The 25444-nt window shown below is 57.2% G+C and overlaps 5 protein-coding genes across 8 annotated transcripts; 1 reads left to right on the top strand and 4 right to left on the bottom strand.

Annotated features, from left to right (window-relative positions):
- Nucleotides 1-339: 339 nt before the first annotated feature.
- Nucleotides 340-3256, bottom strand: PRDX5 (peroxiredoxin 5). Of its 2 annotated transcripts, XM_032489711.1 has the most exons (6): nucleotides 3024-3249; nucleotides 1644-1778; nucleotides 1023-1154; nucleotides 911-949; nucleotides 697-758; nucleotides 340-591 (listed from the first exon to the last, which is right to left on the bottom strand). In XM_032489711.1, the coding sequence occupies exons 1-6, from the start codon at nucleotides 3201-3203 to the stop codon at nucleotides 486-488; spliced, it is 654 nt and encodes a 217-aa protein (XP_032345602.1). In that variant the 5' UTR covers nucleotides 3204-3249; the 3' UTR covers nucleotides 340-485. The 2 variants fall into 2 exon arrangements, with proteins under 2 accessions (XP_032345602.1, XP_032345603.1); XM_032489712.1 differs by lacking the exon at nucleotides 1644-1778 and having other exon boundaries at nucleotides 342-591; nucleotides 3024-3256.
- A 582-nt stretch (nucleotides 3257-3838) lies between these two features.
- On the top strand, nucleotides 3839-4782 carry TRMT112 (tRNA methyltransferase subunit 11-2). Its single transcript, XM_006187529.3, has 4 exons — nucleotides 3839-3999; nucleotides 4091-4192; nucleotides 4331-4420; nucleotides 4500-4782. The coding sequence occupies exons 1-4, from the start codon at nucleotides 3922-3924 to the stop codon at nucleotides 4605-4607; spliced, it is 378 nt and encodes a 125-aa protein (XP_006187591.1). The 5' UTR covers nucleotides 3839-3921; the 3' UTR covers nucleotides 4608-4782.
- Nucleotides 4730-12525, bottom strand: ESRRA (estrogen related receptor alpha). Of its 3 annotated transcripts, XM_032489693.1 has the most exons (8): nucleotides 12301-12525; nucleotides 10708-10827; nucleotides 10491-10640; nucleotides 7408-7603; nucleotides 7121-7249; nucleotides 6556-6723; nucleotides 6187-6456; nucleotides 4730-5766 (listed from the first exon to the last, which is right to left on the bottom strand). In XM_032489693.1, the coding sequence occupies exons 2-8, from the start codon at nucleotides 10813-10815 to the stop codon at nucleotides 5507-5509; spliced, it is 1281 nt and encodes a 426-aa protein (XP_032345584.1). In that variant the 5' UTR covers nucleotides 10816-10827; nucleotides 12301-12525; the 3' UTR covers nucleotides 4730-5506. The 3 variants fall into 3 exon arrangements, with proteins under 3 accessions (XP_032345584.1, XP_032345585.1, XP_032345586.1); XM_032489694.1 differs by having other exon boundaries at nucleotides 7389-7505; nucleotides 10491-10827; nucleotides 12301-12522; XM_032489695.1 differs by lacking the exon at nucleotides 7408-7603 and having other exon boundaries at nucleotides 10491-10827; nucleotides 12301-12523.
- Nucleotides 12526-12821: 296 nt separating this feature from the next.
- CATSPERZ (catsper channel auxiliary subunit zeta) lies at nucleotides 12822-16053 on the bottom strand. The gene is made up of 5 exons (XM_032490520.1): nucleotides 16033-16053; nucleotides 15508-15979; nucleotides 14538-14617; nucleotides 14257-14323; nucleotides 12822-13464 (listed from the first exon to the last, which is right to left on the bottom strand). Exons 1-5 carry the CDS (start codon nucleotides 16051-16053, stop codon nucleotides 13355-13357), a joined length of 750 nt encoding a protein of 249 aa, XP_032346411.1. The 3' UTR covers nucleotides 12822-13354.
- Nucleotides 16054-16516: 463 nt separating this feature from the next.
- Nucleotides 16517-23669, bottom strand: KCNK4 (potassium two pore domain channel subfamily K member 4). Its single transcript, XM_032489696.1, has 7 exons — nucleotides 23596-23669; nucleotides 22134-22399; nucleotides 19159-19282; nucleotides 18883-19043; nucleotides 18503-18689; nucleotides 17881-18020; nucleotides 16517-17224 (listed from the first exon to the last, which is right to left on the bottom strand). Coding segments are annotated over exons 1-7 (1302 nt in total). The 5' UTR covers nucleotides 23597-23669; the 3' UTR covers nucleotides 16517-16801.
- Between the last annotated feature and the right edge of the window lie 1775 nt (nucleotides 23670-25444).

Raw genomic sequence — 25444 nt, 5'->3', positions numbered from 1 at the left:
GCGATGACTGGAGCCCAAATGCCTACCCTGAGGTCTGTGGTCAAAATGAGATCAGCCATCACTCAGACATCACATGCAAAGGTCATGGGGGTGAACCAAGTTCAGGGCTGCCTAGGGCCTTTCCAGACATGCTCCCTCTGCATGACTGCTCCTCCCTTACTCTTCAGACCACTGGCCTTTTCTCAGCTTGCAGACTGATGCTTCATAAGAGGCCTTCTCTGACTCCTAAGTTAAATCAGGGTCCCCTGTTAGTCTCCCCATCTGCCCCTGCCCACTACCCTCACAGCCTGCCTGTCATGAGAAATGGCCCTGGACAAAGCAGCAATTCAAAATCAAAGAGACAGACATAAACCAGAAGTGTTTATTGCAGAAATCTGGCCGAGGTTCCAACTGGGTGGCCACAGTTGAGGCTGGGTTAGGGCCCCCTGCCCAGGGGTGGGTAGGTAAATAGGGAATGTGGAAGGAGCACTTCTGGGCCTGAGGCCTCAGAGCTGTGAGATGATGTTGGGGGCCAGGCTGCAGGTGAGGCCTGTGCCATCGGGCTCCACATTCAAGGACTTCACTATGCCATCCTCTATCACCATGGAGAACCTGCCAGAAAGAAGGGCCAGGCCAGTTGCAACAGCCTGGGCCTAGAGGCTGGGAATGGAAACAGGCTAGGTCGGGGGAACCCCACGGGGACTCTCCTACTTTTACCTCTTGAGCCGTCGATTCCCAAAGAGGGACACCAATGAATCATCTAGTAACAAATCTGTCTCCTGAAAGGAGAGGCAGAGGACAGGGTCAGGAACCCCCAGAATACGCCAAGACCCCTGGCTGCTGCCCACATTGGCCATGTCCCTCCAAGTCCCTACTTCCAGGGCCCAACACAAGAACCACCCTGCAGGTGGAGGATGGGGGGTGCACTCACCTTCCCAAAGGCCCCAGTGGGGTCAGCCAGGAGCTGAACCTAAGGAGAAAGTAAAAGTCACATGAAAAATCTCCTGCTTGGCCCCTGATCCCCTGCAGGACCCACACCTCACCTTGCCTTCCGTGTTGTGGGCTCGTCCCCATTCTTTGGTCACGAAAACATCATTAACACTCAAACATGCCACCACCTGGATGCCCTTGGCCTTCAGAGCTCCGGCCTGCTCCACAAACCCTGGCAGGTGGGTCTGGGGAGGGGGAAACAGGGTCAACAAAGGGATAAATGCCTCTGCTCCTCAGCCTACCCTTCATCCCCAGGCCCTCCTCACCTCTCTTACAACAGTTTTGATCAGACAATAACTGTGTAAGCTACAGTTCCTTTTTGCCTTGGCCACTAGGAAGCTTGGATCTAAATTTAAGTGTTCCTTGGCCAAGACCATGAACTTCCCATGGGGCAGGACTATGTCCCATTTACCCGAGTTCCAAGTCCCTTCCAGTGCCTGTCACCCAGCAGGATCAATGAGAGTGATGGATTTCATTGCATCAACCTTTTGTCTTACATACCTGGTACCTGTTCACAGCCTTATTTTTTTTTAAATAGATATGCTCTTTTAACTGTCACATCATCTACATTGTACCTTGGTATAAGCTGCCCCAGGACAACGTAGAGGGCTAACAAATGACACAAACATGTACACAAAGTCCCAACTGCTGAGCCCCAGAGGGGCGGGCCTCACCTTGGAACAGCCAGGGGTAAAGGCCCCAGGGACTCCAAACAGCACCCCCTTCTTGCCCTTGAATAGCTCTGCCAGGTTCACCTTGTTCCCAGGCTCCCCCTCAAACACCACCACCGATGGGATGGCATCTCCCACCTAGAAGGAATGACGCCAAGGTAAGGAGTGGGGCAGGAGGCCAAGAGAAGAGCAGCATGGGCGGGTGGGCAGGGGGTGGCGATGGTGGAAGCCCAGAGGACCTGGTAGTTCTGCTTGGTCGGGTGGAGCCAAGAAAGTCCAACCCTGTCAGAGCTTCCAGAGCTCCCTACCCCACAATCACCTGGTTACCCAACATTCTCCAGGTTTGGAGGTGGCCCCATTCCTCTTAAGAGCCAGTTATTGAAAACAGAAAAAGGGAGAGAAGGCCTCCCCGGGTGTCGCAAGGGGTTGAGTAAACAAGCTGAGTTACAGGAAAGGAGTGGGGAAAATGAACAGGAGGAGGCCCTGACAACACCGAGGGAGGGGACCCTGGCCTCAGCTGAGAGTCCCGCCCTCAGGAAGAGAAAAAGGGAGGGTGGCAGAAGGTGGGAAAGTTGAGGAGGGAGGTGCAGGTTGCTACATCCAGAAGGTAAAGAATAAAAGAAGGAATCTCTTGAAGGGGAAGGGACCAGTCTACCTGGGAGTGCGTGAGGCTTCATGGGGCCAGAGGAGGTGGACAAGAGAGGAAAGTCAGGGGCGAGGGGAGAGTCTCTGAGAAACCCAGCAGTTGGTTGTAGGATGAAGCAGAAGGAGGAGAGGGTCTCAGAAGAGTGTGGCACAGCGAGGGAAGGAGCTGGGGATGTTTCCATAAGATGAGAGGGGTGAAAGACTCAGAAGGGTGGGAATTAGCCATGGGTGGACTGCAATGGGGGAGACAAAACAGGGCTCTAAGAGACAACAGCTGTTTCAGAATATGGGGTGAGAGTGATGCCCAATAACACGACAAAAGCGAGCGGGACGGTACGGAGGAGGGCACTATAGGGACTGAAAAGGGCAAAGGAGGTGGTTCCATAAGGCGAAGGAAGCCTTGGTACTCAATCGCCTGAAAATGGTGGAGACCCATCACACGGTGTCCCAGAATGGATGCCGTCTACGAGTGGAAGGCCCGAGAGCCTTGCGGGCTGTTCCAGGAGATGCGGCACGGGGCCCCTAAAATTGGCGACAACGTTGTAACCACGGGGTCTGGTGGAGGGGATGAAGGAGACAGACGGCGAGGGGAGCCTCTAGGGCGGCGGGGAAGGGTCAGGAGGGCAAGAAAGAGGATGACTCTCGCCCAGACAAGCGGGATGGAGGACGCTAGGGAAACAGTCCGGAGGAGGTGGGGGGAAGGTGGGAGGTATCAGGCCTGGCCGAGTCAGCGGTCACCTTGATCGGGGCCATGGCTGCAGCAGCGCTTCTGAAACCGCGGACCCCACGAAACGCCCACTCTAGGCCCCCTTCCAGGCACCTTCTGGCTCCCGCCGCTGCCGCACACTCAACGGCAGTCGCCCGGGAGACCACCGGACGCGTTCTACTTCCCAGAATGCAAAACCACGCCAGCGACATGCCAGACCCTGAAGCCACAATTGCCCCGCCCCCTCCCGGCCTCGCCCCGCCCCAGCTCTCACTTCCGCCTCCCGGCTGAGGCTGAAGGCGGGGCCTGACGTGAGGCGTTATGACCAAACCCTGCAGAAAGCGAAGCCTCGGCCGCCCAGGCCTCCTGCCGTCACTGGGCAGGCGTGGGCGGCGCGCGCAGAGGCGGAGCTTCCAACACGCTCGGCTTATTTGCGTTTGAGGCTGGATCACTGGTGCGCTCGCGAATAGGCGGAGCTTGTTTGCGTGCACCAGTAGGATGCCGCCGTTTTGCTGGGCATAGTTTACGGGTTGGGGCAGCATTTCTGTTCTTAACCGAAAACGAGGGGCGGGAGACAATGTCAGTCACCTGTGTGGGAGTAAAATATTTATTTTGCATTTAAGGAAGGTCCCTGCGTTGCAGATGTTTTACATATAATTTTTACTGTACATGATTTGTAGCAGCTGCAGGTTTGTCTCAGCCAAAACCACTGAGCCTGCGTCCTAGCAATTTCCTGCCAAGATGCTTCCGGGAGCAGCGCGTGATCCTATCAGACCTCTGCTACGGAGAGCACGAGAAGTTCCAGCAAGTTCGCCGTTTCCGCCCCTCCCAGCTATCCAATAGGATAGAGAGTGGAGCAGCCCCGGAAGTAACTCCAGCGGGGTCCGCCTTCTTTCCGGCTCCGGCTTGGCGAGAGCGCGTTGTGGCGACATGAAGCTGCTCACCCATAACTTGCTGAGCTCGCATGTGCGGGGGGTTGGGCCCCGTGGCTTCCCCCTGCGCCTCCAGGTACCGGCCGGGGCGATCTCGCGCCCCTCTCCGTGGCGGGCCGGAGAACTAGGATCCGGTCCCTGCCTAACTCAGTCTCTCCGCCCCGCAGGCCACCGAGGTCCGCATCAACCCTGTGGAGTTCAACCCCGACTTCGTAGCGCGTATGATACCCAAAGTGGAATGGGCGGCGCTTCTGGAGGCAGCCGACACCGTAAGGACCCTCCCTGCCTCCTGTGCACACCCTAGCGGGGACCGTGGTCTCACCGCGACCCCTTACACCAGGCCAGGGAGCCTGGCCTTAGGGCGAGGGTCGGGCATGCCCAGAGATGATATAACTTCTTGCCCACAGTTGCATCTGATCGAGGTGCCCAAAGAGCCTATTGAGGGATATGAGCATGACGAGGAATTTCTGAGGAAGATGCACCACGTACTGCTGGAGGTAAGAATCCTCTCCACTTGCTTCCCAGCCCTCCACCTGGAAGCTGCCATTGCTCAGCTGTGTTCCCCTTTTCTCGCAGGTGGAGGTATTGGAGGGCACGCTGCAGTGCCCAGAGTCTGGACGTCTGTTCCCCATCAGCCGGGGGATCCCCAATATGCTGCTGAGTGATGAAGAAACGGAGACTTAAAACCGTGCCAGGCACCAGTTTTTCCGTTGTGACTGTGTGTATCTTTGTTTACGTATATCCTGTTGGCTAGTTCCGTTCTGTGTATCTCCGATCGTTGGCCCAGTGACACACCGAACACATAGTGTTCTTGAGCTCGATATATTTTTTTTTTCTCATTAAAGGTTCAAAACCAAAAGCGGTTTCTCTTTGCAGCAAATATACATTAAAATAGAGTCTCTGTACAGCCAAGGGCTCTGGGTCCTGGCTTGCCCCATGTCCCTGCGCCTCCCTGGCCAAACCCAAAAATAAATATAGTGTTATTGCTCTGCAGGGCATAGAGGCAGTGCTCTCCCTGCCCCCTGAGGAGGCTGGGTGGGAGCTGATGGGGGAGTCCTGGCCACCCCAGGGGTCCAGGGGCTGGAGCCTGCTTGGAGTTATTGCTTCGGGGGGGGGGGGCAGTAATGCCCAATGCAAATGATGAGGAGAGGAGCGAAGGGAGCAGGGGCCTTTGCTCTCCAAATCCCTCTGTTCTAGAGAGGAAGTCGGATTAAGCAGCAGCAAAAGCATCACCCGCTGGGAGACTGGCCTCCACTCCCTTCCCTCCCTGAGATCAGGCTTCTGCCCCCCCCCATCCCCTGCAGCCCCCTATGGCTTCCGCAAGGCCCCCGACACTCTGAGGGCACGTTATGGCTTGCGAGGGGCAGCACTGTGCCCAGAGCCTGGACACGCACATTCCCAGCTTCTAACACCCCCTAGAATGGGGGAGGGGAGGGCATAGGGCCTGCTCCCAGGGGCTGATGGTGTTGCCCTGGCCCTGCCAGCAGGCTGTGGCACTGCCCAGACCCCAGCTCTGCCCACTTGGGGCTGACTCCATGCTGGGCGGGTCCTGCCAGCACCCCCACCCGTGCCCACCCCTTGCCTCAGTCCATCATGGCCTCGAGCATCTCCAAGAATAGTTTGTGCATGGGCACCTTTCCCTCCAGCTTCACCCCATAGAAATGGGCCAGCACTTTGCCCGCTGTCTGGCGAAGGAGTGGTAATGTGAGCAGCAGCCTGCCTGCCCGCCGCCGCTCAGCACCCCCTCCGGGGCCCGCCCGGCCAGCTTCATACTCCAGCAGGGCCTCATGTAGAGCTTCTCGCAGCTGCTCCACAGCCTCGGCATCTTCAATGTGCACAGAGTCTGCAAGGAGAGGCAACAGCTGTAGACGTGGGACACCTCCAGAAAAGGCAGAGCCCCCATCTTCCCCGGGAACCACTGGATGGGGCCAAGCAGGAGGAGGACAAGGATTTGCTGAAGCACCACTCACTGCTCCTGCCCATGAGCCGGGCCCACCCTTTCTCCTTTGGCTATGGCCACCTGGTCCCTACCACCTTCCCTCCCACTCAATGGCTCACTTTTCCACAGAAGTCTCACACTAGGGCTCAAAATCCTATATGCAGTTCCTGGGCCTGCCCTTGACTTATTTTGTGACCTTCAGTAAGTCACTGTTCTTCCCTAAGGTTCAGTTTTCCTTGTTTACAAAATGAGGCTGTGCCACCATCAGAGCTAAAAACCGGAGGGCCTTAGGGAGAGACTTGTCAGCACCTGCCCCAGACTAACCTGAGTTAGCGAGGGCCAGGGCCTTCAGCAGGACATACTCCTCACGCTCCAGCCGTAGGGCCTGCAGGCGCCGCACCAGTTGCAGCAGGGCAGCCCCCAGTTCCCCCAGGCCGGCCGCTCGAGCCCCCTCTTCATCCAGGACCAGGTCCTCAGCAAAGGCCAGCTCATCCTGCAGTGGCAGTGAGCGCTGGGCCACACCCAACACCAGTACCTCCATCCACACACTCTGCAGGACTGACATCTGGTCAGACAGCGACAGTGACGAGAAGCCTGGAGGGCAGTGGGGAGCAGACCTGGTTGAGTAAGCGCACCAGAGCCGGGCATGTCCCGGCCTACCTAGGGAAGCCCCACATCACTTGGGCCCTTTACCTGGGATGCTCTTGGCCCAGCTGATGGTGACCACGATCTCTCGGTCAAAGAGGTCACAGAGGGTAGCCACGGCCGGGAGGTGTCCGTCAGGGCCCGCTGGGTCAGGCATGGCATACAGCTTCTCGGGCTCAACCACCAGCAGATGGGACACCAGTGCATTCACTGGGGCTGCAGTGAGAGGTGGAAGAGGCACTAGAATTCATCACCTTGCTGGTACTTCAGGGTCAAGCATCTTCCCAGAGTCAGTCCGCCTGTGGCTTTCCTCAACAGCCACTGGCCAGCCAGACTCAGACACCTCTCTACAGGAAGGGCCACACTAGCTCTCAGGGAAAGTATCTGTGAAAGAACCAGAAAGCCTTCTCTGCTCTCAGCTGGGCTGCTTGAGGCCTGATGCAGAAAAGGATTATTTTTGTAAATACTTCTTGAGGGAAATGAGTAAGTGAACACATGAAAGGAAGATTCGGGTCCCAGTGCCCAAGCTAACTACTATCCTGGGTGAATGACGTCAGACAGGCCTCCCATGTCCTTGCCCCACCCCAGCCCCAAGGACCCACAGTGCTCTCACCTGTCTTCCGAGGCCCTCCAGCCACTGCCAGAGGACCAGCGGGGAAGGGGCCTGGGAAGGGCAGTGGGTCCACCTCTGGCCGCCGCTTGTACTTCTGTCGCCCACCCCGGACACGGTCCAGACGTACCCCTTGAATTGAAGGACAGGGCTGTGTCCGTGGGGCTGGGGATGACCTCTTTTGCAGAGCCCGCCGGCCCAGGCCATTCCACTGGTATGCCCCCGTGCGTCCAGCCCCCACAGCCTCGCCCAGGCCCCCACCAGCGCTCACCCTCCTTGAGCATGCCCACCCGCAGGCACTTGGTGAAGCGACAGGCCTGGCAGGCCTTGCGTCTCCGCTTGGTGATCTCGCACTCGTTGGAGGCCGGACAGCTGTACTCGATGCTCCCTGCCAGGAAGAGGCAGGGCTCCAGTGGCGGCCTCCCAGGGCCCGGAGCAGGGCCCAGCAGACAGGAGAGCCCTGACTCGCCCCGGGCAAGCACAAGTCTGGGGAGAGCAGGAGTGCCGTGAGTGGGGCAGGGGAGCCCGGGGCAATAATGGGAAAGATTGCTGGGCTGGGGGCCCCCAGCCTGGGCAAGGGAAGCGCTGGGACCAGGGGAGTCAGGCTGCACCTACCCCAAACTTCTTGTCAAGTCACATCTCTGGGCTGTACTGCCCTGAATCTGCTCTTACCAAGGGCTACATCCAATGGTCAATTCCTGTCCTCATCTTACTTGGCCTAAAGGGGCATCTAATGTTATTGATCACTCCTAGAAACACTTTTCTTCTTTTGCTTGTAGGTTACCACACTCCTGGTTTCCCTCCCACCTTACTGCCACTTCGTGGTTTCTGTGCAGCTGCCTGCACTCCTTCCACTGAAGACCCCCCCAAGGGCTCCCCTCGACCTCACCTCCACTGACTCACTCTCATGGTGATCTCACCCAGTTGTGGACTTTCAAATCTGTATCTGTAGTCTAGACCTGCCTGAACTCTAGATGCATATCCCACTGCCTCCTTGGCATCCTTCCTGCACATCTACAAGACGCTGCAAACCTTACCTGTCCTAGGTGGAGCCCTGGGTCTACCCCTCCAAGACCTGCAACCCCATCTGTCCAGTTGCTCAAGCAGAATTTGAGGAGATATCTTTGATTCCTTTCTCACACCCTAAATCCAACCCATTGACAGATCCTTGTGGGCTTCACCTCCGAATGTATCCAGAAGCTGACCCTTTCTACCCGTGACAACTACTTTCACACTTGACCAGAGTCACTGTCACCTATCCTCCTGCCCATCCCCTGCTCAAAACACTCCAATGATTTCCCTTCTCAGAGTAAAAGCCCAGGTGAACCCTGTGGCCTGTGAGGCCTACACTTCACCATCCTTCTGACCTCATCCCCTCTTCCCACTGTGCCCGGCTCCTTTGGCCGCTTTGGTGTTCCTCAAACAGGCCCCTGCCTCAAGGGCCACTGCTCCCTCACCTCCTTCAAGCTCTGTGAGGCCTTCCTGGCAGCTGTGTGGGAATGCCGAATGCCCCCCTGCAGACACCTCGGGACGCCTGTCCCTGCTTCATGCCTTCTCATCTGTTCTTAGTATCACCTAATATGCCACCTATGTATGGAGTACATACTTATCTTCTTTGTTACCTTTAGTGTTAGTTCCACAGGGGTCAGGGCTGTACCCAGTGCTACGAACGGGGGGTCTGGCTGAATGAATGCACGGCGGCTCTCCCAGGGACTGAATGATACAACCAGCCAAAATGCCCTTAGTGCATTTCTCCTTGCAGCCTGCTTTCTCCTACACCCTACCTGGGCTTCTGCACCTAGCTCAGGACACCTCCTTGGGGAGGCCCTCTGGAGCCCCAGACCCAGGCAGCTTCCCTGGCACTCACCCTGCTCCTCACCTTCCTGCACTTACCACTGTTGTTCTATTAATAACTGGGTTAAGTTCATTGTTTTCTCTCTCTCCCCTCTGCTGGAATATAAACTGCTTGAGGACAGCAGCAATCCTGCCTTAGTCCCAGCTATATCCCTATACCTGGAATGGTGGCCAGGATAGCAAAGCACAGGTTTGTGAAGAGCAAGGACCCTGGAGGCTGCCCAGGACACATCCTGACACTGCCACTTACCAACTGTGTGAATTTGGGCAAGTCTCACACCTAAGCCCTTGAGGCCTCAGTTTACTCACACCTGTAAAACTGGGATGATTAACACCTCCTTCTTACTAAGGCGGGTTGTGAGAACTAAATGGGATGATCAAGGTAAAACATTTAGCATGGTTCCCAGCACTTCAATGCTCAATAAATGACTACTATTTATGGCTCCTGCTCAATAATATTTATCAACTGAGGCAACAAAAAATGCAGGGTTCCGGGGTGGGTCAGAAACACCTGGACGTGGGCCTGTTGGCTCAATGGTCTTCAGGGCCAGAGGGGAGCAGAAAGCTTTTAGACCAACGGGTCTCAGCCAAGTCAAAACTTGCTGCAATGTCACAATCAGTGGTGAGGCGTCTGTCCGAAGTTCAGTTATTAGTAATAAGCAGAGGTGAGTCTCGCCTGCATGAGCTTAGCTCTGGACCTAAATCAACCCCAGCTCAAATCTCGTTTGTGCCATTTTTCTACCTGTGGGACTTGAACAAAGTTTTACAAACCTCTCTGGGCCTCAGTAATAATAGTGCTGGCACCTTGGAAATCGCTCTGGGGGTAACCGAGAGCATAAACGTAACAGGGCACAGGGCCTGGCACAGGGTAAGCACTCAAGAAATGTTCTCAAAAAGTCTACACGTTGTAGCCCCAAATAACCAACAGTTTCCATAAAAATACAAGTAACAGGCACATCCCCAATAATACTTACTATATCACCATTGCTCACTCATATTTTGATATGCTCAAAAATTCAATGAGCACTATTAGCAGGGATGCCTGTCTTTTTAAAGTTAGGTGCTGAAATATGATGAAGCCCCTCTCAGTTACCGGTAAAAACCTGCCTTGTGCTGGCGCTGCTTCAGGGAAATCAACACAAAAAGGGGCATATTATGTTTTCTGCTAGTGAGAAGTCAGCAGCTGCCGGAAGCAAGAACAAGTTTAGGAGCAGGCAGAGGCTACTTTGAATTTTTTAGAGCCACTGTGGAAGGTGTTGGGCCCATAGTACCCAGAAACCTAGGAGGCCTCCGGAGTCCCACTCTTACATCCCACATTCAATCCGTCAACGCATCCTGGTGGCTTTATTTAACTCTGAAGGGAGAGGGCTTTCCTGAGAGGTAGGAGGGCCTGGGAACTTCAGGCTGCCAACCCCAAGTGGTACCACGGCAGTCTGAGGGTCTACAGCCACCCAGCAGGGCACTAACTGGGTAGTGCCAGAAAGAGGGCAAAGGGCACAGGAGTGGGGTGGGGGCTCACCCTGGATGGTCCTCTTGAAGAAGGCTTTGCAGGCCTCACAGGATGCCACACCATAATGGTAGCCGGAGGCCACGTCCCCACAGACCAGGCAGAGGCGTTTGGGCAGGGAGCTGAGCACCAACTTCCCACCACCCTGCTCGCCAGGCCCAGCCCCCTCCCCATCCTCCTCCTCTTTGTGGCCAGGGAGGCAGCGGGTGGGAGCTGGGCCAGGAGCCAGGGTCACAGGGGCCTCAGTCTCAGTCTCCGAGGAACCCTTTGGGCTGTCAGGGCTGGCTGGCTCTGCCTTGATGTAGAGAGGCTCAATGCCCACCACCTGGCTGGACATGGCGCTGGTCACCTGCGGGAAGAGACCCGTCAGGTCACAGGGAGGCGCTGGGATGGGGGATGGAGACACCCTGTCACCCTGGTTGCCCAACCCCGGGCCTGGGGCCAGGCTTCCAGGCTCAGTACGGGGGAGGAAGGGGGGACAGAGTCCAAGGAAGGCTGCCCATGAAGAGGGCCCCCCAGCTGTTGCCATGGGAACAGAGGCTCCTGTGCCTCCAGGGCCAGTAACTGACAGGAATCCCACTCAAGAGGTTGCCAGAGACTTGGAAACCCCCTATACCCACTCAGGCCAGGGAATAGGGTTAACTTAGCCCCCAAGCACACTTCAACCCGAGCCAGACCCCAGCCAGGAGTGGGATACCGCTCAATTTTCTCCAGATGTCGGGGATCTCAGTGATCTCCACACCCAAGTAACCTCAAGATCGCAAACTGAGGTACACAAATCCAAGCACAGTTGATGTGCTCACACATGTTGTGTTTACACACTCCCACTCACCTGGGTTCCCGACTATCTTCACCTGCACGCACAAGCTCACACACACTCACACATGATCACTCTACTGGGCAGGTTCATGCTGACACATGGCCTTTCCCAAACCATGAGCTCTCACTCACGCTCCCATGTGCCTTCGCACACTCCTGAAAAGCATGCCGCATTCAAGGCTCATAATCACACTCTCGTTCACAAACACTCTTACACCCTCACCTTGTCCCCACACTCACACACACAGGCATAGACCCTAGTGGAAACACATTCAGACCTTTTCACACCTGACACATCTCCCCCTCCAGACCCAGGCAGCGGCGGGAGCGGCTCCACCTCCTTGCAACCGCCTCCCCCCACCCCCCAGCACATTCACTCTTACACTCCAGCTGCCGCAGTCCTCCACTACGGGGCGCCCCGCCCCCCCAACCTGCGCACACCTACGGGAAGTTGCCTAAAGTTGCTGCGCCGCCCCTCCCCCTCCACCCGCGAGGGCCCTCTATCAGGTTATCAGGAAGTAATGGGGGAGCGCCAAGGAGGAGGAAGTTCTCCCCTGCCAGTGCGATGACCTTTGACCCAGAGAGAAGGGTGGCCCAAGGCCCCTTCGAGCGCCCCCACGTGGTCTTCAAAGCCCCTTTCCAGGGCAGGGAACCCTTCCCATCTTCCACTCCGGCCCGCCCCTGGGACTTAGGCACGCTCCAGGTGCCCGACTGAACCCTGCCGTGGGACTGGATCCGAGGCCCAAGACCGACCCTGGCCAGGATCTGCAGCCCAAGCCAGAGCCGCCCCCGGTCCCAAACCGGCGCATTAAGACCTAGGTCCAGATCCTTCCCGGACCCTGACCCCGTCTGGCTTTCGACTCGGTCCCGACCGTGACCCGGGCCGCTATGGAGAGGAACCTCGCTTGGAGCCCGCCCCCCGCCCGACTCCCTGCAGCGTTCGCACATGGCCACTGCGCCCCGCCCGCCCACCCCCCAGCGGCGCTCCCCTCCGCCCCCGGACCTGGGGCTCCGGCAGGGCGGGCGGGCAGGCATGGGGGCCGAGCGGCCAGGAGAGCCGGGGTGAGCTGGGGGCCGCGGGCGGCCCCTTCTCCGCCGCCTCCTCGGGCCGCGCCGCCCCGCCGCGACGCGTCCCCTCACTCGGCGGCGCCGCCGGCGGCTTGTAGGACACAAAAGGACATCGCGGCCGCTTCCTACTCCGCTTCCTCCAGCTGACAGCGGGGGCGGGGCTGGCCGTGCGCATGCAAAGCAGGAGGCGGGCACAGCGCCCTATGCTAATCAGGCAAGTGGGGCGGGCAGCGCCTGCGTGCCCGGACGTGTCGGGGCGGAGCCGGTGAAGCCAGTGGGCGGGCCTTCATGAAGGTCCCCGCCCCGCCGCCGCCGAGCCAGAGGCGCACAGGCGTACTTGGCCGCTGAAGGGGTGTGGCCAGGATAGACGCGGTGAAGCTGTGGGATGGGGGAGTCCAACAGCACTCTTACGTAAAGAAGGCGGGACGCGCTGTGTGCGAGAGGAACGGGAGAGGTCGCTCAGTGGCCACTGCTGCCGGGCAGGAAGACAGTATACATATGTAAATGAGGGCGGGGCGAGCGCGAAGGCTGGTGTGTCTGCATATGCATAAGGGGCGGAGTCTAGCACGCCCAAGCTGGAAGGGAGGTGCTGCTCCTTTCTCTTTTCCCCCTTTCCCCAGGATAATACCAGCTGGCACTTTGGACCGCATACCCAATATCCCCACAAAGCTGCTGAACTCGGGGTGGGAGAAGCAGACCTAAAACATTCAAGAAGTCCTGGATTTCCAGTCCCGGGAAGGCGGAGCCGATAGGGCCTGGACGGAGAACGCTCAAGGTCACTGCGGTGACCGAGTGAAGGTCACAGGGAAGGGCGGGGCCACGTGCGTCCGCCTCACGCGGGCAGCCACGCATTGACTCACGGACCACGTACAGACTCTTTTATTCCTCTTGGGCTCAAACTCCACATGGATAGGGTCGGGCTGCGGTCTGGGGAGGGGACAGGGACCAGGGCTGGAGTCTGCCGGTCACTTGAGCCCGAGGTGGTGCTCTCAGTGCACCGAGACATGCAGCCTCTTGTTCTGGCGCCTCTTGAGCCGCTCGATGTATCGCTGCAGCTGCTTGGTCAGAAAGTGGTCCCAGCCAATCCCCGATCGGTAGCCTGGGGGGCAGAAATCCACTCAGGGCAGTGTGCAGGGGCATGGCCTTCCCAGCAGCTGGCTTATGTTAGTTTGAAAAACTTTGGATCTCCAGGGTCCTGGGACCTACTGGTTTTGTTTGTTTCAAATGATCAAGTCATAGACTTGTGCCTCAAAGAGATGAGGGATTCGGAGCAGGATGGAGGTGTTGGGTGGGTGAGGAGGGCAAGTTTAGAGATGTTGCAGGCCTAAACTAGGGCATTGGTAGCAGGCAGCTTTTTGGACACCTCTTGGACCACCCACCCTAAGCCATTAGCCCTCCCCACCCTACCCCACATTCATAAAGTGTCCACTGTCCAAAGGCTCCTCATAGCACCCAGGGAGGGGCCAAGGCCACACAAAAGCTGCCATCCCCAATAGACAAATGGAAAAAATGTGCCTTAGAAAAGCCATATTGCGGGAAGGGTAAAAGCCGAGTGATAGAGTGCTCACCTAGCATGCACGAGGTCCTGGATTCGATCCCCAGTACTTCCATCAAAATAAATAAATGCCTAATTACTCCCCCCCCCCCAAAAGGCACATCAGGTAGAGAGGGGCTGCACTAACGCTAGAGCCCAGGCTCCTGTCACCCTATGCTCTTCTCACTGGGTCTCCCTGTGCCCAGTCTCCCAACTTCTTACTTTTTGTGGGGCTTCTGTAATACTGGGAGGTGGTAAGGGAATCTAAGGCAGACACATCCTGAAATCCCGCTCCCACAGGCCCAAGCCCTGCATAATCCCCCAAGGCCCCTTGTGGGAGCTGGGAGAGGGGCTCACTCCAGAGGGCTTTGGTGAGGATTTCCAGAGCTTCATTCTCCATGAGTTCAGTCAAGGGCAGGGGCAGCTGGAGAGACAGCAAGCAAAAGGCTCAGATGTCCAAGGGCCCAGCTCTGCCCACAGCTGAAATGTCCCCGCCTGCTCCCTCCAGCTCCAAGACCCCCAACCAACCTGCCTGCCCCTCCACCCTTCAAAGCACCCCCACCCTCTCACCCCTGAAACCCCCAATCTGCCCGTCCCCCACCCCACTAAACTCCCCAGTCTCCATGGCTGCCTCCAACCCTATTCTGCTGTTCCACCCAGTAGGCTCGATGGGGTGTGTGCTTCAAGATACTGAGCGATGACCCTGAGGAAGGCTTTTCTGGGAGAAGAGAAAAAAAAGGAATCAGTCATCTGCAGACTTGCAAACTGCTGGGACTTCCCTCAAGCAGAGGAGATGTGTGGGTGGGCATGTGGGGGGAGCCTTCAGAGACCAGCTCTAGGTGCCACTTTAGTGGGAAACAGTATGGGAGAGGTTTACAAGCCTAGGCTTTGTTGTCCCACCCTCCAAGGTTCCAGTTCTAACTGTCCCACTGTGTGAGACTTAGGGCCACTGACTGACTTTCTGACCCTCAAGTTCTTTATCTGTACAATGGGATAATAAGAGTACAATGGGATAATAAAGGGCACCCCCCCTTATGGGAGTTGTAAAGTTTAAAAGTGATCATGCAAGGGAAGCCCAGTGCCTGGCACAACAGCAAGCTCTCAATAGATGGCAGTTGTTATATTGTTATGAATTCCAATTGCCTGATGAAGGGCTGGAGAGCACAGGTGGTAGGTAGAAGGGGAAGGCATGTCCCAAACAGCGCATAGCATGAAGTAGGAAGTAAATACTTAAAAATTGTAACTGATGACTTAATGAATGAAAGACAGACACCTCCTCAAGCAGCGCAAATCCACAGAAAAGGAACTAACTCCTTGCTCTCAGCTATCCTGGTAATTCCATTAAATGCATAGGTCGTACCACACTGCCTTTGCGCATTTTCTCTATGGCCCCAGGACCTTGTTTTACAGCTGCCCGGTAGGGGGCGTTCCTAAAATATCTCGTTGATTTAAAGCGTCATGGATTAGCGCTGGCGCCCCTTCCAGGGAATCCTAGAAACTTGGGTCCTACAATCGCCACCACCACCCCCCTTTCACAGCAATAGAAATTGAGGCCCTGGCCAGCTCCCTGCTCTGTGGGCCCCCACAGCCCGGTGAGGCCACACTAACCCGCTTTGGTATTGATATCGTCGTCCCCTTCCTCTATATGGCTTCTCAGGGAGCTCCTGCGGTGCACATCCTGCTCTGGCTTGAAGCTGTCTTTGTCATCCGTTTCTTTCCAGCTACTGTCAGAGTAGTGGCTGGCCTTCTTCTGTTTGTACCACCCGTGAGTCTTGCCGCTTAGGCTGCTGCCCTCCAGTTCTGAGACCTCGGGGACACTGGGCAGCGGCACGTTCAGCTTCGGCTGCGACAGCGTAGCTGTGGTCCACAGATTCCGTATGTCTGGTTCACTCGACTTGCCTGAGACATGGCGGCCCAAAGACTTGGCCTGTGGGCCACATAAAAGGAAGGAAGCCAAGGGTCGAGAGGAATTGGGGAGGGGGCGGGGATCCTGAGCCCAGACAGGGCGGAGACTCCTTCGAGGTGGGTGGGGATGAAAAGGGAGTGATTGCTGGGAGCTGCCTTGAACCAAGGCTGAAACCTAGGATGAGTCTGAGGGCTGACAGGGTGAGGAGGCCCAGGAAGGGTTCTTACTTTCAAAGGCTTTTCCTCCATGGTTCTGCCCCAACGGGCCCAGTCGCCACAGGCCTCGGGGCAAGGAGGAGGTGGTCACGCTCCAAGAAGGGGGAGGGGCAGGGTCCCGTTTGGAATGGTGATGGGGGTCTCGCGCGGGGAGAGTTCAACCTACAGCCCTCCACACCAGATGCCGTTATGTCTTCCCATCCCCCTCACTACCCCAACCCCCAAGAGGTATGCTGAGGATGAAGGTACAGCCCATCTTGGCAGATTCCCACGCCAGACGCTATCTGGTAAACCCCAGAGACACAAGAGACACAAGTCCGAGCAGAGACACAAGTCCGAGCACAGCCAAGAGCACCGTGCCTTGACCGAAGTGGGTGTAGGTGGGAGGCGAGGCTTGGCCCGGGGGTCCGGGGAAGCCTGACTTGCCCCGAAGGTGGCCCTATGCAAGCACTCCTACACCCTCTCGCGTCCCCGGAGCGCCACGCCCGCAGTGGTGCAGACTGTTTTCGTTTATTGATGTAGGCTTTGAGGCACAGTCGTGAGATGTTGTGAGGGACCGGCCCAGACAGGACAGTGAGACAGAAAGCCTTGGTGGGGGGAATCTGGTAATGGATGAAGTGAGGAGGGGGCCAGGAGCAGAGGGTGGCAGACAAGCAGCCCTTAGCCTCCTCCCCAGGCTTCAGTCCACTCGAGAGAGGGCTCTTTGGTCAAACAAGCAGAGCATGCCGGGGAGAAAGCAAGAACGAAGCCCTTTGAGAGGCCCTGGGCCGGGGTCCTGCCCCTACACAGGCACGCCTTTATCCCGGGGGCGCCCCAGGCCGCGGGGCCGCGCAGGCTTCCTGGGGGCGTTGAGAGGGCGGCGGCGACCGCGTGGCGCGCGGGGTAGCGCGCAGCCGCGCTCGCTCTGCGTGTCCGAGGACTCGTCGATGAAGGCCAGGTTCTCGCTGGGGTAGTCCAGCGCGGAGGCCGTGGGCGGCGTGGGAGGCGTGGGTGGCGTGGGCGAGGAGGGCGGGGAGGGCGGCTGGGTCTTCTCCAGGGCCGCAGGGGATAGGGGCCTGCTGGCAGGTTGCGCTGGGCACGGCGGTGGGGGCAGGGGTGGCCGCTCCTTCTCTGGCTGCGGTGGTGCCGTGGGCCCGACTCGCTGGGTTACCCGCGCGGTCACCGTGCCGGTCCAGCTGGCGGCCTGCGCCGTGAGACCGCCCATCTGCGCGGGGAGGAAAGGCAGTCCTCGACTGGGGGTCCTCGACCGTCTCCACAATCCCAGGAGCCTGCCCCTTCGCCAATCAGCCATTGCCCCTTTTCTGCCTGGTTCTCCCGCCTCAGGAGTAGGGAAAGGCTCATCACCCAGCCACATGCTCTCCCCTCCTCCATCTGCACCCTCTCCAGGAGAAGAAAAGCCTCGATTTTATTTCACCTCTCCCTCCCGTTCCCCCAGAGACCTTTGCGCCTCTATCGACTCGGACTCCGCTCCACCGCCGGGTGCAAGGAGTAGAATTACAAAATACAGGTCGCCTAGTTAAATGTGAATTTCAGATAAACAATAGATAAACTTTTAAGATAAGTATGCCCCATGCAATATTTGACACATATTTACACTCAAATATTATTTGCAATTTATCCGAAATTCACATTTAATTGGGCTTCCTTCATCTTTTTGCGAAATCTGGTAACCTTATCCATGAGAGTAGAGATAGAGTCACCTGCAAACCTGTCCGGAATTTATCCCTTTGTTCCCAGTTGGTGCACACTGGGGCTCCCTCAATCTCTGCCTTGGGGAGCCCACACTCTGGAAAGGAGGTAGGCTGGTCAACCTGCTACTACGGTACAGCGCAGGCGCAGCGCCGACGCACGGGTGCCTACCTCTGCCCGAGTGCGGCGGGAAACTACTCGCAGCCAGTTCCCGATGGTGGTGAGCACTGAGGCGAAGTAGGCCAGGCCGAGCAGGATCCAGAACCACACCAGCGGCTGGTAGGCTGCAGAGTTCTGATTGGGGCTGGCGCCTGGGACAACGGGGGTGGGGGTGGGGGGCAGAAAGAAGTTGATTGGGAGGCGTGCCTTGAGCCTGTTAGTCTCTGGTTCACTGCCCTTCTTCCCAACTCATTGAAAAGATGCGCCCTCCCCAGGGCAGTGGGTATGTGCTAGAATGCGCGAATGGATGCAGGAAGACGGGTGGGCATGACTTAAAAGTGTGCAAGAGAATAGCAAGTGGGGGTGCTCACGTGCAATAATGTGGCATGTGTGAGGGGTGCACTTGTGTGAGCATGCACGGGGGGGTGCAGGCATGAGAGAATGTAAGTGGGCTTGAGGTGTTAAATCCGTGCAAAAATGTGAGGGTTCATTCAGTGGGCAGATGTAGGGATTGGAGCAAGCACGTGTGAGCGCACAAGTGCCCTGTGGAATTTGGAAGCAGAAGAGAGATTTCCGAGTCCCTGGGCAGGAATAAAGTGGGTAGGGAAGTACAGCCCAAGAAAGGTGGCCTCACCGGCCACATAGTCCCCGAATCCCACCGTGGTGAGCGTCACCACGACGAAGTAGATGGCCTCCAGCTTGCTCCAGCCCTCCACGTAGCAGAACACGAACGTAGGCGTGAGGACAAAGAGCAGGCAGCCGATCAGCAGGAAGAGCACCGCGGATAGAATTCGCACCAGCCCTGGTGGCACGTGCCACTTCTGCAGGGAAGGGCAGTAGGCAGGAACGAGGAGTCGCCAAAACCTCCAGTCTCATCCCCATATCCCCTCTTCCGGGAGCCAGCGTGCGGGAGGTTCGCCGGATCCAAGCGCCCGCCCTCATGTGCCGGGCCGGGACGTAGGGAAGGGTATCTCGAGCCCAACGCAAGGGAGTGCAGGGCGTGGAGCAGCTCACCAGAAAGATGGCTTCGATGTGACCGATGCCGCGGCGTAGGGAGGAGCCCAGCCGGTCCCCGACCCCTGCCAGAAGGATCCCAAACAGCGGGATCCCCACCAGTGCATAAAAGATGCAGAAGAGCCGCCCGGCGTCGGTGCGCAGGGCCGCGTTTCCGTAGCCTGGGCAGAGGGGCCATGCAGCAGGTCTAGGGGCTGCCTGGCACGCCCCCTACTTCCCCCTTGAGAAAGCCCAGCCACCCCTTCCACCCTGCACATGCCCAGTCCCCTCCCCCACCGATGGTTGTGATGATGGTGCCTGAGAAAAAGAAGGCGCTGCCCAGGTCCCAGGCTGAGTGGTTGCTGTTACTGGTTGAATTGGTGTCCGGGTTCGCACCCCCTCCCAGGGCATCAGCCACTTCCTGCAGGACAAGGTGCAGAAGGAGGAACCTCAGTTCTTTCCTCCTGTCCTGGCCAACCCCCTGGCCCTCTAGCCTCCAAGGTTGTCCCCTCCTTACCCCTCCCGGCTCTCCCCTTCCCTCTGGTCTCCCTGAAGGTGGTCCTTTACAACAGACATTGCAAATTGGGAGGCCCAATTTTGTTTGACTAACGCGTTGTTTTAGAGACATTTGAGTTATCGGCCCCTTAATTTCACACAACGGATTTTTTTACAGTGGTTAGGAGCACAGATTCTGGAACCAGACTGCCTGGTTTCCGATCTTGGTGCTACATGAAGTTGAGCGAGTTAACTCTCTGTGCCTCAATTTCTGCATCTATCAAGTAGGGATGGTGATAACAGTACCCACCTCACAGAGTTGTTGCGAAGAGTTAAAGCACTCACACCAAAGTAAGCGCTGTGTGTTTGTTAAACTTGTCCCCATGGAGGGCTCATGCCCAGTAAGGTCCAGCTTTCCACAGACCCCCACCACTCCCATTGCCCCTATGGAAGCTGCATTTGAGTCCCTTGCCTTAGAAATCTGATGAAAGTTAGGGACCCTCCCTCCAGGAAGGTTCACATACCATCAAATTTTGCATCCAGTTTTAGGAGGGTTATGGACATACAACCCCTGCCCACCCCACTGAAGTCCAAACTAAACCCTGTGCTATATAGTAGGTGCTCAGTAAATATGATTAAATTAATGAAGTGGCCATGTGTCTGCCCCTCTCGCCAGCCAGTCTGCCTCCCTGGGGGGCAGAGTCTGTGTTTTGAGAGTGCCTCCCCTAAGTAATGGAGGCCAGGGCATAATGAGGAAGGGGTGCAGAGGGGCCCTTCCCCAAGGAGCACAGAGCCAAGACACAAAGGCAGTGGGTGTGGGGGAGGTCACAAACTGCCTTCTTTCTCTCTGACTGCAGTCCTCATTAGCAAGACACATTCCAAATGAATCTTCCTAAAGTGACTGCCCCAAATCTTCCATAGCTCCCTGCTGTCTGCAGAACAGAGTCCAACCTCCCCAGCCCAGCGTGTAAGCCCCTTCTCAATCTGGTCCTTTCCCCTGTCTTCTCTCCTGGGACTCCCACTTTGAAACCCAAGCTACAGTGACCTTATCCCCTGATTTTCTGAGATGATCCCATTTCCTGTAATAATTTTTTAATCAAGCCAAGAAGTGAAATGTATCATTAAAAATGATTTAATTTTATTTTGCCACACTCTTCCAATAAATTCACTTACTTGGGGAAAAAATCCTTTGTCATCCTGTGTGCTCTAATTTTTGCTTCAAATGACTAGACATCTGCTAAATCCGAGAACTGCAAAACACTCTTGAGCTTTTCAGCTTCCACGCCTTTGCCCATGCTGTTCCTCTGCCTGCGAGCCTCTTGCAACCCAATCACACAAGCCTCTAAATTCTACCCATCTCACCTGCTTCATGTTAATTACCTGCTCTTCCCAAAGGCCCAGCATCTCCCTCCTTGGCCCCAGCACCTAGCCCAGGGCCCAGCATGCAACAGACATTTAACAAAGAAGGAAAGAAGGAAAGCTCCCTTCTAGATTCTACAGTGAACTATCCATGGATCTGTCCCTTTGCCTAGATGTGATGTCCTCTAGGATAGAATTTGCATCTGTTTCACCCCAGTATCAATTTTCCTGCTCACCCTATGTGTGTATAGCACAGCACACAGTAGGTGCATAATTGCTGCATGACCGCCTAATTATGGAGAAGAAATACCTAAATTCTGCCGTTCTTTTTCTTCTTTTTTTCCCCAGGAAAAAAAGCAATTCCATTGTGAAGATGAAATAGGTCAGATTCCCTCATTCCCTCTGCCCTGTGGTCTGGCCAGACACTTTCCTGCCCAGGCCTTGCTGGGCATTCTAGAAGTGTCAGAGACAATGTCAAGCTGCCTGTGTCCTGGCCCCACCCCACTCTCATCTCTGCTCCTGGTCCTACCACCTTGGGAATCAGCTGAAACACTGAGGCTTCCATACCGATGGCTCCTCCCTCCAAAAGAACAGGCAAGAAAGAGGGGTAGTTTTCAATAAAATAATAAGCGTTAATTTATTAAAGTTCAATTTTAGTTTTTTTTTTATATGACAGTGTCTCAGAAATCAGAGAGTGCAGCAGACGTGCTTACCTGACAGCAGCCCAAAAGGGTTGGGCTGCTGTCATTGGACCAAAGCCAGCCCCATCCCTGACTTGCCCTCCCTCTAGCCTCCACATCATAAGCATGTGTCCTGGTAGGAAGGGGTAGACCAGCTTAGGGGATCCTGGAACCCTCTGAAGTCATTGGTACATGTTTATATGTGCACTTTTCTGGGGGTGGGGAGAAGTGTGCACAGTGTTCTTGGGTTTCTCTAAGGCATCTGTGACTCCAAAGAAGTACAGGAATTAGCGTAGAGTTACCAGATTAAGCAATTAAAAATACTGCAGGGAACATATTTATATTTTAAAAGTATTCATCCCTTAGCTGAAATGCACATTTAACCAAGTATCTTGGATTTCATTTGGCAACCCTAAACCAGTGAGTTAGACCTGAGAACATGTAACAGAGCTCATATGGTACAGCCATTTATCAATTAATTCCTTCATGCCTTCATTTGACTACCATCATACACTGAAGGAGACATTCTAGGAGCAGAATCCAATGCCAGGCACAGCAAGGAAAACAAATGTCCCCATGGCCACCATATTGAAAACACAGAGACCAGGATCCCAGCTGCACCCTGCCTTCAAGGGTGCGGGTCTGGAAGCAGCGCCCCAGCACAGGACCCCACTGGCATGCAGCTGGTGTCAGAGGGTCATGGGTGACTGCTGAAGGGGCTCTCCCCCACCCACGCACCTTGATGAAGAGCCCCAGGTCCTGGTCGCTCACACATGGATGGGCCCTCAGGAACTTCTCTCGGACCTCCCCCAGCTCCCTTTGGGCCTGCTGCTCATGGGGCTGCTCCAGGGCCTGGAACACCAGGGCACCGGACACCAAGTAGAGCAGGACCAGCGCCAGCAGTGCCAGTAGTGTGGTGCTGCGCATGGCGCGCCCAGGGGCCCGGCCAACTCCACTGCCCGCCTGGGGAGGCCCGGCAGGGGGCTCCTGAGGAGCTGCAGTCACTGCGGGCAGAACCAGGGATGCTGGGATCAATAACCTGGCCTGACACCACTACACCCTCCTTCTCCAATCCCTACACACCCAAAAGTGCTTGGAGCCCCCAGCCCTACTACCCACGGATATCCTCTCCTCACATCCCTCTGGCCGGATACTTGGTACCAGGACACACCCAGTTCCCCACCACCTCTGTCCTCCCCCTTACCTCCACTGCCCGGCCCTCAGCCCCTGTCCGGGGACTCCAGAGTGTGAGAAGAGAAGAGGGCACCGAGAAGGGAAAGGATGGAGCGTGGAAGGGGGAAAGAGAGACTGAGCCTACGCAGGGAGAGGCGGTGAGCAAGGAAGTGCTGGGGGCCTGGTGGCTGAAGGGGCGCAGAGGCGAGTGAAGGGAAAGTCGGAGGAGAGGCCGGACCGCGCAGGGCGTGGACGGGGATGGCTGGTCCCGGCTCGTCCGCTGAGGCTGCGGCAGCATCTTCGCGGCTTCTCCCTCCCCTCTTGCCTCTCCTTGCTCTGCTGCTAGACGCGATGGGCCGGGCAGGGAGCCTCCAGGGTCCCCCAGCGCCCCGCCGAGCTTTCGAGGAACCCAGGGGCGGGTCCCAGTCGCTGCGCAGAGGCAGGGAGGAGGGGACGGGAAGGTGCCGGGTTCCGGGAAGGAGCGGGGTGGGAGCGACCGGGGCGGACCAGTGCAGCATCCCCCGGGACAGCTGTCAGTCCCCGGGACAGCGGGCGGCGGCGCCCACGCGCACACACGCGGGCACAAAGACCTGCGCGCCCACCCTCCACCCTGCGGCTCCAGCCGCCTCGCTGCCCAGGCTGCACGCACGCACACACTCCACCTGCTCATTCCCCGGACTCACGGGCACACTAGACCCCCAGGGCCGTGCGTGGCGGGTCAAGGCCCCCAGAGGCCCCCACACACGTGTGCGCACACTCACGTACACACACACTCAGATCGCGGGGCCATCGTGCAGCGCCCGCCGCCCAGGCACCCCACACCCGCCGCTCGCTCCCACCGCCTCCCGGCGTCTTCACGCCGACAACTCGGAGCGTGACGGGCGGCGGGACGGGCGGCCGCACGACTCCCGGAGGCGCCCACGTGCGGGAGGTGGGCGCCCCTTGCCGCCAGTAGCCCCTTGCGCCCCCCGCGATCCCGCACTCCCTCCCCGCACCCGCGCGCCTGCCCTCTCCGCCCTGCACTCACTGTCGGCCCCGCTGCGGCGGCGGCGGCTGCGGCTGCGGCCCGGGTTCTCGAACGGCCTCGCCGGTGCCGGCTGGGCCGCGGAGGCGGCGGCGGCAGCAGGGGCGGAGCGGGTGGCCGCCGGGGCTGGGACCCCCCCTCCCGCAGCCAGAAGCCCCCCTCCTCCCGCGTTTAACCCCTCCAGCGCCGTGCTTCCCTCCGTGCCTCACCCTCGCCACCGGCGCCTCTCCTTACCTGCGGCCGCCCAGCCCCCCAGTCCCGGCCGGTCCCAGGAGATGAATGGCAGAGGAGCCAGAGAGGGGTTGCCGATGGGTCAGGCCTGGAGTCCCAGATCGGATCCCTCGTGCTGCCCTGCCAGCCAGCCAGCCAGTGTGGCCAGCGGACTGGCCTGGCCTGGACATCAGCCGGCTCACCTCTCCAGACGGGAACCACGCTAATCTCCCAGCATCTTCTAGGCCCACTACCAGATCCCAAGGGCTCTCAACACCCTGCCCCTGGGGACAGCTTGGACCTTGGGCTCAGCACTCATGAGGGAGGACATCCCACGGGAAAAGGGGGTGGGGGAATCCACCAAGGCCGAGGTAGGGTTGGGACCAAGCTCCAGGAAATCAAGCTGGGGCACCTCCTGCCCCTACTCCTGTATCCCCATCCCTTGCTCCTCACTTCCATGCCCATCCCAGTCTGGAACTGGTGCCAGCACTCCCTCCCCCACTGCTGGAACAGCAGGGCCCTGGCAGTTGCTGGAACTCAGCCCCTCTCTGCTTTTACCCACTTCTTTACAACTTTTATCTTGACAAATACCCTCCTCTGCCTGGGGTCCTCAGCCTTCACCTGAATGGTTTTAAGCAGGGGCTCTAAGTCTGACCGCCTCCTACCAGAAGAGGGCCTAGACAGGTTACCAAATTCTTTGAGCCTTCCAGTTGCCACTTACAGAAAAAGGATGATTAATTATCACCTCAGGGTGCTATCCTGAGAATTAAAGAGGTGGGTATTTGTAAATGCTCAAAACAGAGCTTAGCATTCACAATTAAGTGCCCTACAAATGTTAGCAATTTTCCTTTCAACAAAAAGTGACTGTCCAGCTTTAAGCTGATTCTCTGAATCTCAGATGCCCTCTCTGGAGGCCATGGGGGCCTGGCACTCAGGATAGTCCCAGGGGAAGGGTTTTGAGACAGGCTCAGTACTAGGCTCCAGGAATTCCAAGGAGCTGGAATAAATGGCCAGGTACATGGGCAGGAGACAGACCATCTGATAAAGAACTCCAGCTATGGAGCAGATGACAGATCTGTAAGGGCTGTGACTGCAGAGGGCAGTGACTGCACTACTAGGGACAGCAGAGAAGGGGGTCCTCAGGACCACCAGGAAGACTGTGTGAGTGTAGCCCACCCATCTGACCAAATCCACACCTGGTAGGGAGATGGGGGCTGCTCAGTCACTGGCCAACTCCTCCACAGGCCTTGGATTAACTCCTGGGCCTGAAGGCTAGGTTGGGCATAATAACAGGGGAACAAGGTCTCCAGATATCCCGATCCACTGAGGGTAAGAAGCATAGTAGCCATACACAATCACAGTGCCAAGGGACCCAATAGGCGGGGGACACAGTTCTCTGACCGGGAGATGGAAGGCTTCATAAAAGAGGTGAAATTTGAATCAGATCTTGAGGAAAGAGTAGAAATTGTTCAAGTAGGGAGGGGGTTGGGGTGGAAGCAGGACTCTTCTGGTCTCTCTTCCCCTCAGACTGCAGGCTGCTCCCTCTCCTTGCCCACCAGCCTTGGGGGAGGTAAAAGGCCCCTGCCCAGCCCAGCAGTCCTCTTCAACGGGCAGTGCCAGATCTGTCTTAGACTGAACCGGC

The sequence above is a fragment of the Camelus ferus genome, chromosome 10 (genome assembly GCF_009834535.1).
Source record: "Camelus ferus isolate YT-003-E chromosome 10, BCGSAC_Cfer_1.0, whole genome shotgun sequence".
NCBI classification, from domain to species: domain Eukaryota; kingdom Metazoa; phylum Chordata; class Mammalia; order Artiodactyla; family Camelidae; genus Camelus; species Camelus ferus.
The sequence above is the reverse complement of the archived record's forward strand: the minus strand, read 5'-3'. Positions and strand labels throughout refer to the sequence as shown.